The sequence below is a fragment of the Gavialis gangeticus genome, unplaced genomic scaffold (genome assembly GCF_001723915.1).
Source record: "Gavialis gangeticus isolate Ggan-Ray unplaced genomic scaffold, GavGan_comp1, whole genome shotgun sequence".
Lineage (NCBI taxonomy): Eukaryota > Metazoa > Chordata > Crocodylia > Gavialidae > Gavialis > Gavialis gangeticus.
Genome location: NW_017729000.1, coordinates 549590 through 561402, shown reverse-complemented (window position 1 = coordinate 561402; position 11813 = coordinate 549590). Strand labels below are relative to the sequence as shown.

Sequence of the window (11813 nt, the reverse complement as noted above, 5' to 3'; positions counted from 1 at the left end):
AGTGTTGACTTGTGCGCGGGCCTGGCAGATGTTCCCTGACCCAGCCCCCGTGGCCGGGTGCAGCGCGCCGTTGCGTGGCGTTCACATGCTCGGCCGGGCGGTCCTGCCTCAGCCCTCCGCGGCGCCTGGCGTCTGTGGGCCTTGTGCGTCTCAGGCTCTTTATCTCCCTTCCTGCCCTGGCTTCGTTCCACGCCTGCGCTGCGGTGGCTGGGCAGGCAGCCTCCCCTGCATCACTGTCTCTGGTTTCCTTTTCCCCTCCCCCTGCTCTCCTGTATCCTCCTGCCCTTCCCCTGCGCTGCTTCCTGCCTCCCCACGGCAGTGCCTGGTCCCCGCACGGCCACTGGCCAGCAGCCGTCTAGGGGGGTAAATCCCCAGGGTGCAGGGGCTGCTGCGCAGGCAGCCCGCATCCCCTTATGCAGGGCTGCTGGAGGGGCTGGGGCACAGGTGCCTGGCAGCAGGTTTAGGATGGCTTCGAGGGACCGCATGCCCATCCTTCTGCGCCAGATGATGGTGCCCACAGGGGCCGGTGCCTGTCCTTGCTCCGGCTCTGTTGCCCCTTCTCCCAGCCTCACGGTGCCTGCTGAGATCCTGGCCACCTGCCCAGAGATCCCTTCCCTTCCCTTCCTGTGTGGGAGGCAGCCGTGGTTGCCACGGGGCAGGCAGCGATGCTGGGCAGGAAGCAGGGATCCCAGCAGGGCATCTGGGGGAAGCTGCTACCTATCAGCCTTAACCAGGGGCAGGAGAGAGCTGCATGGGGGCACGTGCACTGGAGGACTCACCTTCCTGCCAGCGCTACCCCGGGGCAGGACAGTGCCTTCCCAGCCAGGGCTGCTTGCAGCAGGCTTCTCGGCACTGGCTGTTTGTGAGGGGAGCATGGCAAGCAGCGGCACGGCAGGATGCTGGAATGGGCATCGCTAGCCACACGCAGCCCTTGTCCCACTGCGCGAATGTTGATGCCCTGGTGAGGTCCTCAGCAAGTTGCAGCCGTCTCCTGTACCAAGGGGGTGTGGACGCATGTGCGTGTGTTGCGGAAAAGGTCTAGGGCCACGTAGCTGAGCTCCTACCAACCGCCGATCACGTGGGGCTGCACACTGACACGCGATCCCTGCTCCAAGCCACCTCAGTCCATGCCTGCTCCCTCCAGCATACGAAACCATCCAGAGTCCAGTTCAGGACGTGGTCCTGGCTGCAGGTTGATGGAGTGTGCTCCCACCCGCTGGGACTGCTGCGGGCGGCTTTCCCCAGCTGCAAAGGGCACGTCAAGCTCTGTGCCAGAAGCTGCTGTGGTGCTGTACTTCCCGGCAGGCCCTCCCTGGTCCCAGGGCTTCCCAGGCACTGTCAGTGACTTGTGTCTAAGGTTTTGGGGGGCAGGGGGAAGATCCCCAGTTGAAATATTGAAAGTGGCAGGCTCACAGGACAGCAGGCAGGAGGGGACCTCACAAGGTCGTATCTAGTCCAGGCAGGATCAGCCCTGGCTAAACCCTCCCAGTCAGGGACTTGTCCAGCCTGCTCTTGAAAACTTCATGGGTGGAGACGCCGCAGCTTCTCCATGCCTGTTCCAGTGCTGGACCCCCCTCGCAGCCAGAAAGCTCCTCCTCTCCAGCCTCAGTTTCCCCTGCTGCAGCAGAGGCCATTGCTCCTCATCCTGTCCCCTGCAGCCACAGAGAAAAGCCCATCTCTGTCCTCCCTATAATCACCCTGCAGGTGTTGGAAGACTTATCCAGTCCCCCCTTCTCCGCTCTATGTAGCCCTGACTCTTTCAGCCTTTCCTCAGTCCTGCTTCCTGGCCCCTAATCATTTTTTGTTGCTCTGCACTGGGCTCATCCCAAACTTCTTGAAGTGCAGGGCCCCAAACCGGACCTGGATCTCCAGGTGAAGCCTCCCCAGTGCTGAGCAGAGTGGAGGAATCGCCCGTCTCCCTGGTCTGATGTCACGGGTTGGGGCTCGTGGCACGTCTAGCGGTTCGGTGCAGTGCTGCTGTTCTGCAGCCGCTTCTGCTCCCACCCAAAAAAATCTAGTGTAACCAGCGTTTAATATAATCATGCTGCGGCCTCGAGGGCAGACCGGTGGGTCAAGGGATGCCATGGTGCATATCTCTGCTGACGCTGTGGGTGCAGTTCTGGCTCCCAGCTCGGCACATCAGCATATTGGGGCCTCAGATTTACTGTCGCTGTTTCTGTGCCCAGTGGATCCCTACTGTTGCACCCCCGGGTCAATTCTCCTTCACTAATAATGTAAATGTGAGCAACTGCCCTGTAGCAAGTAGGTTCCTGGCAGCTTCAGCATCGTGGTTCGGTGAGGCACAGAGGCCACAGAGATGAGCGTGTGGGCAGGTGTATGCTTTGGCCCTCGTGCCCATCATTAGGACACTGCAGGCTGTGCTGGTGCCAGCTGGGGGGACAGGAAAGCCCCACGGGGATGTTAGTGAGAACACGGCCCAGGGTGACCCCTCAGGACGTGACCCCCATGCCTGACGCACTGCCACTGACTCCTGCTCTGGTTTCTGTCCAAAGCATCGTGTGAAGAAGAAGCCCACGCCAGTGAAGTATGACATGGACGACCTCGTCTGGGCCAAGTTCAGCCGCCGGCCCTGGTGGCCCTGCACCATCTGCTTCGACCCGACACTGGATTGCCACTCGAAGATGAAAGGTAACGCCCCTGCGTGGCTGGGGCCGCTGGTGAGCTGCACCGCACCCCTGCTGCTCCGAGCGTGAGGGGTGTGCTGTAGCAGCCCTGCTTCCCAACTCAATGGATGTGCCAGATGTGCGGGGCTCTGCTGCCCTGAGACAGGCAACGGTGCTGGGTGGCACTGAGCAGAGACCAGGGCGGAGGTGAAGAGAGGTGGCCCAGCCCTAGCCAGTGGGAGCCAGCGCCAGCAGGGAAAAGGCGCGCGGTGGGGGATGGATCAGGAGCCCAAAGAGGTTCAGGCTGGTGCTTCGTCGCACCTGGGCAGAATTGCACGCTGCCCTTCCCGCCGGCCCAGGGGTGAAGCTGTTCCCTTGTCTCAAGCACTGCGCTGCTGGGCAGAACGCGACCAGGGCTGGGACCCCGTGGCCGTCCCGTCCGTGCACGGGCCCAGTGCCTGCTCTGGGTCCTCTTTGCCCAGAGCCTTCTGACCTGCCTGCCCTGTGGTGACCCAGCTAGTGGTACCCTGGGCATGTGCGCACCCTGTGTAACCATGCAGCTCCTCCAGCACTGCCTGCATGCTCACGGGGTAGGGTGGGGAGGAACATCCTGCAACGGTGCCCCATCCCCTTGCGTCCAGAGTAGATGGGCTGTGCCTGGCAGTAACCAGTTGAACAAGGAAAGGGGAACAAAGGTGGGAGATGAGAGCTCCCTCCCTAGGGTCACAGCCTGTGCACAGCGGGGCTCATTTCCAGGGAGATGGTGTCACATGAGCGAGTTGCAGTCCCGGCAGAGGTGGCCACTGGACATGTCCCTGTGGCAGGGGGAGGCAGGTGTGTGTGTTCATGGGGGGGAGTTGCCAACCTGTTGCCCTCCAGCTTTGAGCCTTTGCTGCAGTGGAGGCAGGTGCATGGGCCTATAGATCACCTGTTTCGGAGCAGTCCCCGTTGCTGGGTATACGGTGCCAGCCTGGAGCACTGAGGCAGGGGCACCCTCTCTCGGGACAGCGGTAACACAGGAGCACGGGGAGTTAGGCCAGTGCTGGTTGCGTGGGCAGATGTCACTGTCCGTGCTGTGCTTCCCACACCTTTGCCCCATTGCACACAAGGCGCTGACCTGACCCCCTTTGGTCCCTTCCCGCAGCGTCCAACCGGAGACCATACCGCGAATACTATGTCGAAGCCCTGGGGGACCCCTCGGAGAAGGCCTGGGTGGCCGGGAAAGCAATCATGCCCTTTGAGGGCAGACACCAGTTTGACGAGCTGCCAGTTCTGCGGAAGAGAGGGAAGCAAAAAGAAAAAGGCTACAAGCACAAGGTAGGGCTCCATGCCGTGTGCTCTGGGCTTGCGTGGCGGGTCCTTCTCGGCATCTGTCAGCACAGCTGGCTCATGCCTGGGCCTCCAGAGACTTGCTGGCACCCATCGGTCCTAGTACCCATCGGTGCCACCACCCACTCAGCGTCTGGGTGTGGTTTGCTGAAATAGCTTCCCAGACTCATCAGCCCCCCTTCCGCCCAATTCCCCGCTGCCCCAGACCTGATCAGGCACGGTGCTAACGCAGCTGGAACATGTTCTAGGAGCTCCTGGAGCGGTCGTGCCCCGTGCAGCAGTGCAGCGCCCAGGGTCCTCCCGGCAGCCTCCTGCAGGTGCCCACAGGAAGCAGCCGGTGAGCGCAGGAGCGCGCAGTGCTGCTTGCAGAGTCGCAGGGTGGGGGTGCTCCCCTCCGCACGTGGGACACGTCCCCGCAGGGGGACAGCCCTGGAGACATTTGCTGCCATTGGAGATGTTCCCCTTCCGTCCCTGGACAGGGCACTCAGCACGGGACTAGGAGGACTGTTCTTGGTCCCAGAGTCTGGCATTGCTGCTGTGCTCCCCTGGGGCCTGTCTGTGCTCTGAGGCCCCAGGAGGTCTCTGGCTCGTACCTTGTGTGATTGGGCTGCGTGACTGCAGCTCTGGGAACAGCCGCGGTACCTGTGCACTGTGCCAGGCTGGTGTCAGATCTCCTGCAGAGCCACCCAAGCATCTGGCTACTCTGAGCCGGTGAGATCCCGTATGTAACCCTGGAAAGAGCAGGGCCAGGCACTGAAGCCAACCCCAGGCCTGGGGTTGATGTTGGCTTGCAGCATTGTCCATAAAACCCTCGTTCATCATCTGATCCAGATGCACCAATGCCCGCGCTCTGCTATGGGGATGTCCCAGGCTTCTGCACTGTGCTGGTTGCCCCCTTTCTGCTCTATGCCTCGGAGGATTTTTAAGCCTCCCCCAGAGGCACTGGTGCGGCTCCAGCCCAGGCTGGGGATGGGGCTGGGCTGGGCCAATGCTCCTGCTGGCAGCAGCCCCACAGGGTCCTGGCTGGAGGGTCTTGCCTCCATGCTCAGGCTCAGGCAGGTCAGGAAGAAGTTTTTATCTCTGCTTAGACTGGTCTGGACTGGGGGCGGGGGGGGTTGCTTTCTCTGCAGCGGGGGTACGGCCTTGGCCTGGGTCTCTGGAGCGTCTGTTAACAACCTCGTGTAGAAGCAGGATGCTGGTGGCTGTGGTCCCCTGCTTCCCCTGTGGCAGGGTCAGGTGTGATGTCTGTGTTGTGCCAGGGTTGATGGTATCTTAGATGATGGATTTGTCTGGGCTGGTTTGGACAGGGCCGATCCCTGCCAGCCCCGCGCCTCTGGGACTCCTGTGATTTCTGTGACTCCCGGAGGCTGAGGTACCTAGGGGCCGGGCCTACAGCCCGGCTACTGAGGGATTTCTGGTGCCCCGTGCACGTGTGCAGGGTGGCATTCACCAGGCTGCGGTGGGGCTGCAGGAGCAAGGCTCTCCCCCTCCTCCGCGTGACATTGATGGTCCCTGTGTTTTTGTCTCCTCTCACAGGTGCCTCAGCGGTTCATGGCCAAGTGGAAGGTCGGTGTCTCCCAGGCAGAAGACCTGCTCCTGCAGGGACTGGAGGAGTGGATGCGCAGCCCGAGCCCCCGCAAGCCGGGCCGCAGGAAGGGGGCACAGCTGCAGCCACCATGCACAAATGGCCCCAGCACGGTGCGGGGCCGGCAGCTCAACGGCTGCTTCGGCTCCCTGGCGTTTCCCTCCAGGTACACGGGCAACGAGAAGGGCAAGTCGGGCACCAAATCACAGGTGAAGAAGAACTCGGATAGCCGGAAGAGGACGAGGGTAAAAAAGAGCAGAGTGCGGATGGAGACGGCGAAGAGGGGGCTCGGGGGGCAGGCGCCCAGGAGCATGGCCAGGAACTTGCTGGGGGGGAACCTGCCGGAGAAGCACGCGTCCCATGAGCTGCGGCGCATCGCGAGCAGCTTGACGATCTCTGGCGGCACCAAGGAAAACCACCTGCTGGCGTCGTTTGGGGACAGGCGCTTCGAGAAGGAGCACACGTACGGGGCCCCGAGCAGCGCCGCCCCGCGGGACTCGCGCTCCAGCCCCTCCACGGAGCGGGGCAGCCCCGGCACCTTCTACCGCAGCTCCCAGCAGCACAGCCGTTACTCCATGCCTGGCGCCAGGGACCTGGACAGCGACTCCGACTCGCTGACCTCCTCCTCCTCCTCCTCCTCCTCCTCCTTCTCCTCCTCCTCTTCCTCTTCCTCCTCCTCCTCCTCTTCCTCTGAGGACAACGGGGATAGCGACCTGGACCTCATGGACCAGAGCCCCGAGAGAGCTTTTGGCGCCCTGCACATCAGCGACGAGACGCTGGATGAGGACTTTCCTGTCGGGGCCAGTGGGAGCCTGAGCCGTGCTGTGCGCCTGGCTCAGAGCAGTGGCCGGAGAGCCAGGAAACGGGCCTACCGGGACCACCGACCCCTGCAGAGCTCCCACGCCAGCAGCATCGAGTCGGGACCCGAAGAAGGGGAGGTCGAAGAAGCCTCCTCAGACGCTGAGCCACCCACCCCTGCCCGCCTGTGCCCTGCGCCTGCCCGACGCGACGGTCTCCCCCCTGCAGACAAGCACACTACGCCCCTCGGCACCGGCCCTCCTGCCTGGGCGCCCAGCCAGGGGGCTGCACCGCCTCACGGCCTCCAGCTGCTGTCGGGCAGAAGTGCCCTGCGCGCTGCAGGGCCAGAGCCCGGCCCGGCCCGGGAGGAGAGCGGCACGCGTCGCGGCACTGCCAGCACCAAAGGTTTCCCCGGCGCCGCCCTGGAGCCGCTCGGCAAAAGCAGCAAGGCGGACGGCCAGCGGCTGCTGAACAACGTGCACGAGAAGCACCAGGAGGCGGCCGAGGTGGAGGCGGCTGTGGTGAAGCACTCGCTGTCCTTCCGGTCCCTCAGCGAGGAGGCGAGCGGCGGTGGGCCCCCGAAGCCCGCCGTGCCCTCGCTCTTCACATCGGCCTCTGGCCATGGCCTGCCTATCGAGCCGGACTACAAGTTCAGCACCCTGCTGATGATGCTGAAGGACATGCACGACAGCAAGACCAAGGAGCAGCAGCTCAAGGCGACGCAGAACATGGTCCCGTATCGTGGCGACGGCCCCGGGAGCGGCGTGGCCAGCGCCCCAAAGCTGCTGCCTGCGCTGGGCCACCCCTTCAAGGTGGAGCGGAACGGGGATTGTCTCCCGGAGGTGGCGCGGCAGAGCCCGAGTGCGAGCGAGCCCTCCCTGTCCAGCACGGTGGCCAAGCTCCCCGGACTCGGGGCCAGCAAGAGGGAGCCAGGCAGTGCTCCGGCCTCCAGCTCCAACGGCACCAACTGCATCGCCAGGCGCCACGGTGCTAAGCCCAAGCCACCGCCCAAGCGAGCGGGGAGCAGGAAGGAGGCGAAGCTGGACAGGCCTGCCCCGGCCCTCGGGCGGTTCTCGCGGGATGCAGCTGCCGGCGGGTCCCGCAAGCGCAGAGAGGTGCTGGGGGCAGGGACGGGTCCCCTGGGCAAGGACACGGGCAGCTCGGAAAGGAAAGGGCCCCTGGGGCTGCTGGGGCACTCCACCGACGAGGACTCGGTGTGCTCCTCCTCCGACAGCTCAGACCCCCTCCGCGGGATGCCCGCACTGGAGAAGAGCGTCCCGAGCTGCACGTCCGCTGAGAACAGCGAGAGCCCGGAGCTGGACTCGGAGGCCAACAGCGAGTGCTCCCTGGGTGAGGAGTCCAGCGGTGCCAACCACGTGGCGCCCAAGAAGCGCTGGCAGCGTTTTAACCAAAGCAGTGCAAAAGCCAGTAAGCAAGGCCGCCGGCCTCGGGCCCCGGGGAGCTCGCAGCGGGCCGTCCAGGGCCGGACTCCCAGCACCTTCCCGCTGAAGGGAAGCAAGTGCACGGTGCCCAGGCCTCCTGCCCCCAGCCCAAGCGACGCAGCAGGGCAGGGCTGCCAGAACCACCGGGACTCAGCCATGCCACGGCTGACGGCACGCGACAAGCCCAACACGGAGCCAGATCTGGGCAGCTTTGCGCCCCGGGCTGAGTTCCCTGCACAAGGTAAAGGAGTGAGGCTTCCATGCGTGTGGATGTATGTTCATGCATGTGTGCACGTGTGCATATCTGCACACTTCACACGGCTCTGCTGTACAGGATGAGCATGCTGCTGAGAGCTGCCCCAGGTTCAGCACGGCCTGCATGGACACGGGTTTCCCTCGTGTTATCCTGCAGCCGTGACCGCTCGGCCCAGCTTCCCACCCAGTCCCACTGTCCCGCTCCCTTTCCCTGCGCGGGTCCGTAACTTGCCTCTGGCACCGCGCTCTCAGTGGAGCCACATCTGGCTGCTGCAAGCAGAAGCGAAGTGAGAGGTGGTGATGCAGGGGCCAAGCCGGGGGGAGCCCCTGGGAGCTTCATGGACGATGGTGCCACTGCAAATGGCATGCAGGCTCCCAGTGGCTGGTGCAGTTGGAGGCCCTGGGGGGTGCTGGTGTTTCACTAAGCAAGTGAAGACCCACCTCTGCCTCCAGCCTGCTGCATGTTGCAGGCATGAGAGCCATGCACTGACGAGGGGCATCAGCAGTCGTGCAGGGACAGTCTGAGTAAGGGGAGCCTGGAGCCCAGGGAGGCAGCAGGCCTGGGGGAGTGGGGGCAGGATGTGGGGTGTCCGCAGGAGAAGAGGCAGAAGGCGGGTGCGTGGGGCTGGGGGCAGTGTGCACAGGACAGGGGCTGAGCTCCCAGCAGGCATCCAACTCTGCAGGTAGAAACTAGACCAAAGTCCAGCCCAGACTCTACCCTCCTGGCCCTCCCTGGGAGCCCACCTGGGAAAGCATGGCTGGCTTTGCAATGTGCCCTGGCAGCTGTTGGACCCACGGGTCACCGCGGTGCCTGGCGCTGTGTGTTCCCCAGGTACCCGCAGTGCCCTGAATGTCACCACCCTGCAGCCACGGTCACCCCTGCAGCCAGGCTGAGCAGGATGTGCAGTGAGGGGAGATTCGACGTGTTCCTGGCCAGTGACACGTCTTGGGTTGGGCCAGGGCAGGAGCTGCTGCAAGTGGCTGAATGTGGGTGTCCTTGTAGAGCGAGCAGCCTGGCTAAGGAGGGACCGGGTCGCCGGTGCCCACGAGGCTCGGCAGAGCCAAACAAGGTTGCAGTTGCTGTGTCCTAGGTACCAGGGGCCATGAATGCCTGGGCCCCAGGCTGCCCCACACTGTGCCTGGAGTTACCCTGCGCGGCCCCATGCGGAGTGCACCTGTCCTGAGCAGACAGCATTGCTTCCTGAGCTTTGGGTTTATGCTCGTTTAAGCAACGTGCCACCATGAGGCTTGGCCGCCCTGTCCAGGCCCCTCCATTGCACGGGGGTTGTGCGGGAGAGCTCTGCTAGGAACATGACTGCCGAGATATACACGGATAGGCAGCTCCTACATGCATGTGCATGTGTATGTGCATGTTCATGCGCACACACAAATGCAAGTCCACACACATGCTGGAGCCTTGTGATGAACAGAGGCTATTCTCTCCTTGCTCTCAAGACCCCAGGGCTTTCCAGCATGAGGGACTGGGCTGACCTTAAGGAGCCCTTCAACCAGCAAAGGCAGAAGGGAACAGAGGGTGCAGGGCACTGCCCAGCCCGGAGGCAGCCAGGGGCACTTGCAAGCCGATGGCAGGCTGTGGGCACCATGTGCCCTGCCCCATAGCCCAGTGGCAGGGCTGGAGATGGCTCCTGCTCCATCAGGCTCCTGGCATGGAGGGGATGCTGCCCCCTCACCATGGTGACCTCCTGGCAGCCTGTCCAGCAGCACTTGGGACCCCCGATAAGGCAGCTCCATGCCCAGAGAGGCTGGCAGCCTCCTCAGGATGCAGGCAGGGCGCCTGGCGCAGGCAGCTCCCTGCAGAGTCTTGCAAGAGCTGCCGGCTCCTGCAGGCACAGTGCCGCGTGGAAGAAAAGGGGACGTGGGTGGGGGGAGGCGACCCTGCAACCCGAGCGATGCATCTGCAGCAGCTGGCGGTGGAACTTGGGCTGCCCCCAAGCCGCGCCAAGGAGAGCAGCCCTCTCGGCCCGGACCACGGCGCGTGGGACAGCTGGGGCTGCCTGGCTGGGCCGGGGGCTGCTGGAGCGAGGCTTGGCCGCAGGCACTGCTGACAGGGCTGTGGGCGCAGGCGCCACAGGTGCCGTGGCCGTGGGACACGGGGTGCGGGTGTGGCTTCCTAGGGTGCCCCGTTCCGGGAGTTCAGGCTCTTCTGCCAGCCCCGGGCAGTCAAGATCAGGGGTCAAAGTGACTGCAGCGAGGTCCAGGACTCGGGTGGCTCCGAGCCTTTCTGTTTGTTGGGCCTGGGAGGAGGCCTCGGTGGGGGTTTCGTCCTAGCCCCAAGGGCTGACCCTGCTCTCTGTTGCTCGCAGTCATTTCGGAGCGGAAGCGCCTGAGGAAGCCAAGCAAGCGGCTGCTGGAGTATGCCGAGGAGTACGACCACATCTTCGCGCCCAAGAAGAAGCCCAGGAAGAGCCATGAGCCATCGCGGAAGGTAGGCAAGATCCGGCGCTGCCGCTGCTCCCTGCCCCAGCGGCCCGGCGCTGCTTGCTTCGCCTCTGCGGTGTGCATGGTGCTGCCCGGGCCGAGCGCGCTTTCATCTGTGTGTGTTGCTGTGCCAGGTGAATGCCCTAGAGAGGTCTGAGTGTCAAGAGGAGGAAGGTCTTCCCGCACCGCGCAGCCCTGGCCGTGGCGCTCAGAGCAGGCGGCTAGAGCACAGCCCTTTCGTTTCAACTCCATCTTCCTCTTCAACCAAAGAGTCTCCTCCGGTCCTTGAGCGAGAGCCGCCCCTCTCGGAAGAGCCCGCGGAGCCGGCCAGCCGCCTCGGAGAGGGGCCCGCAGAGCTGCCTGAGCTGACGCTGTCTTCCCCGGATTTGTCGGAGATCTCTGCTTCCCCGGAGGCAGAGGAGCGGTTCCTGAAGGCAGGTAGGCATGAGGCCACGCAGTGCCCAGGCAGGGGCAGGAGTCTGGCTTCGGGCCATCGGCCTCGCCCCGTGCTGCTGCCGTTGGCACGAGTGTGAAGCAGGCGTGTTGATCGCTCACGTGGGCACTACAGGGGCAGAGGGCAGGGAAGCATGAAGCCAGGGACGGGCGCCAAAGGGATCGGGCAAGCCCTGTGGCCTGGGCAACCTCGCTGGGGCCTGTCCGCAGCCTGGGTCCTGCATCCGCGCTCTCGCGGCAGTCAGGCTGGGCCGCGTTGCATGGGCGCCGTACTGCTAGCAGCAGCCCCCTCCAAGGGGGTGACACGTCAGGGCTGAGGCTTCCTGCCAGTGGGTCTCTGATGGATGTGCTTTGCGAGCCAAGGGACGGCTGTGCTGGCCTAACGAGAAGCGCTCTCTTGCAGGGAGCTTTGAGAGCAAGCGGCAAAGGAAGCCCACGAAGAAGCTCTTGGAGTCCAATGACCTGGACACCACGTTCATGCCAAAGAAGGAGTGGACTCCGCCAAAGAAGGTGCATCCCTGCAGCTGGGCCGGACACGAATGCCACACGGGCAGCAGACGTAGCACGCATCCCCCATTCTGGGGCAGCCGAGGGGCCCTGGCTGGGGCATCCCTCAGGGGTTACCCCTGCAGAGCAGCGCGTGTCCCGTTGCGCAGGGCCCTTGAGCCGTGGCCGTGGGGGTGCCCGGGCTGGGTCCCGTGCCGGTGCCGAGAGCTGCTGCAGCGCTCGGTACCAGAGACCGCTCCGGTCACACTGAGCCGTGCTCGTCTAACGGGTTTCCCTCTGGCTGAGACGTGGCCGGTAGCAGTAGCTCCTAGGAGGGCAGACTGGCTCGGGGCGCAGCAGCTCTGTGCTGGGGCGAGTGCAGCTGGTAACTCGTACCCGGTG

At 64.2% G+C, this 11813-nt stretch overlaps 1 protein-coding gene across 2 annotated transcripts in view; it reads left to right on the top strand.

Moving 5' to 3' along the window:
• Positions 1 to 2173: 2173 nt before the first annotated feature.
• Positions 2174 to 11813, top strand: part of NSD1 (nuclear receptor binding SET domain protein 1) — a 34225-nt gene continuing 24585 nt past the window's right edge. For both annotated transcript variants that reach the window (XM_019506042.1, XM_019506041.1), the window contains exons 1-6: positions 2174 to 2649; positions 3769 to 3941; positions 5490 to 8019; positions 10358 to 10479; positions 10607 to 10910; positions 11329 to 11435. In XM_019506042.1, coding sequence (XP_019361587.1) covers positions 2553 to 2649; positions 3769 to 3941; positions 5490 to 8019; positions 10358 to 10479; positions 10607 to 10910; positions 11329 to 11435 — 3333 coding nt within the window. In that variant the 5' untranslated portion in view covers positions 2174 to 2552. The remainder of the gene's footprint in view (positions 2650 to 3768; positions 3942 to 5489; positions 8020 to 10357; positions 10480 to 10606; positions 10911 to 11328; positions 11436 to 11813) is intronic.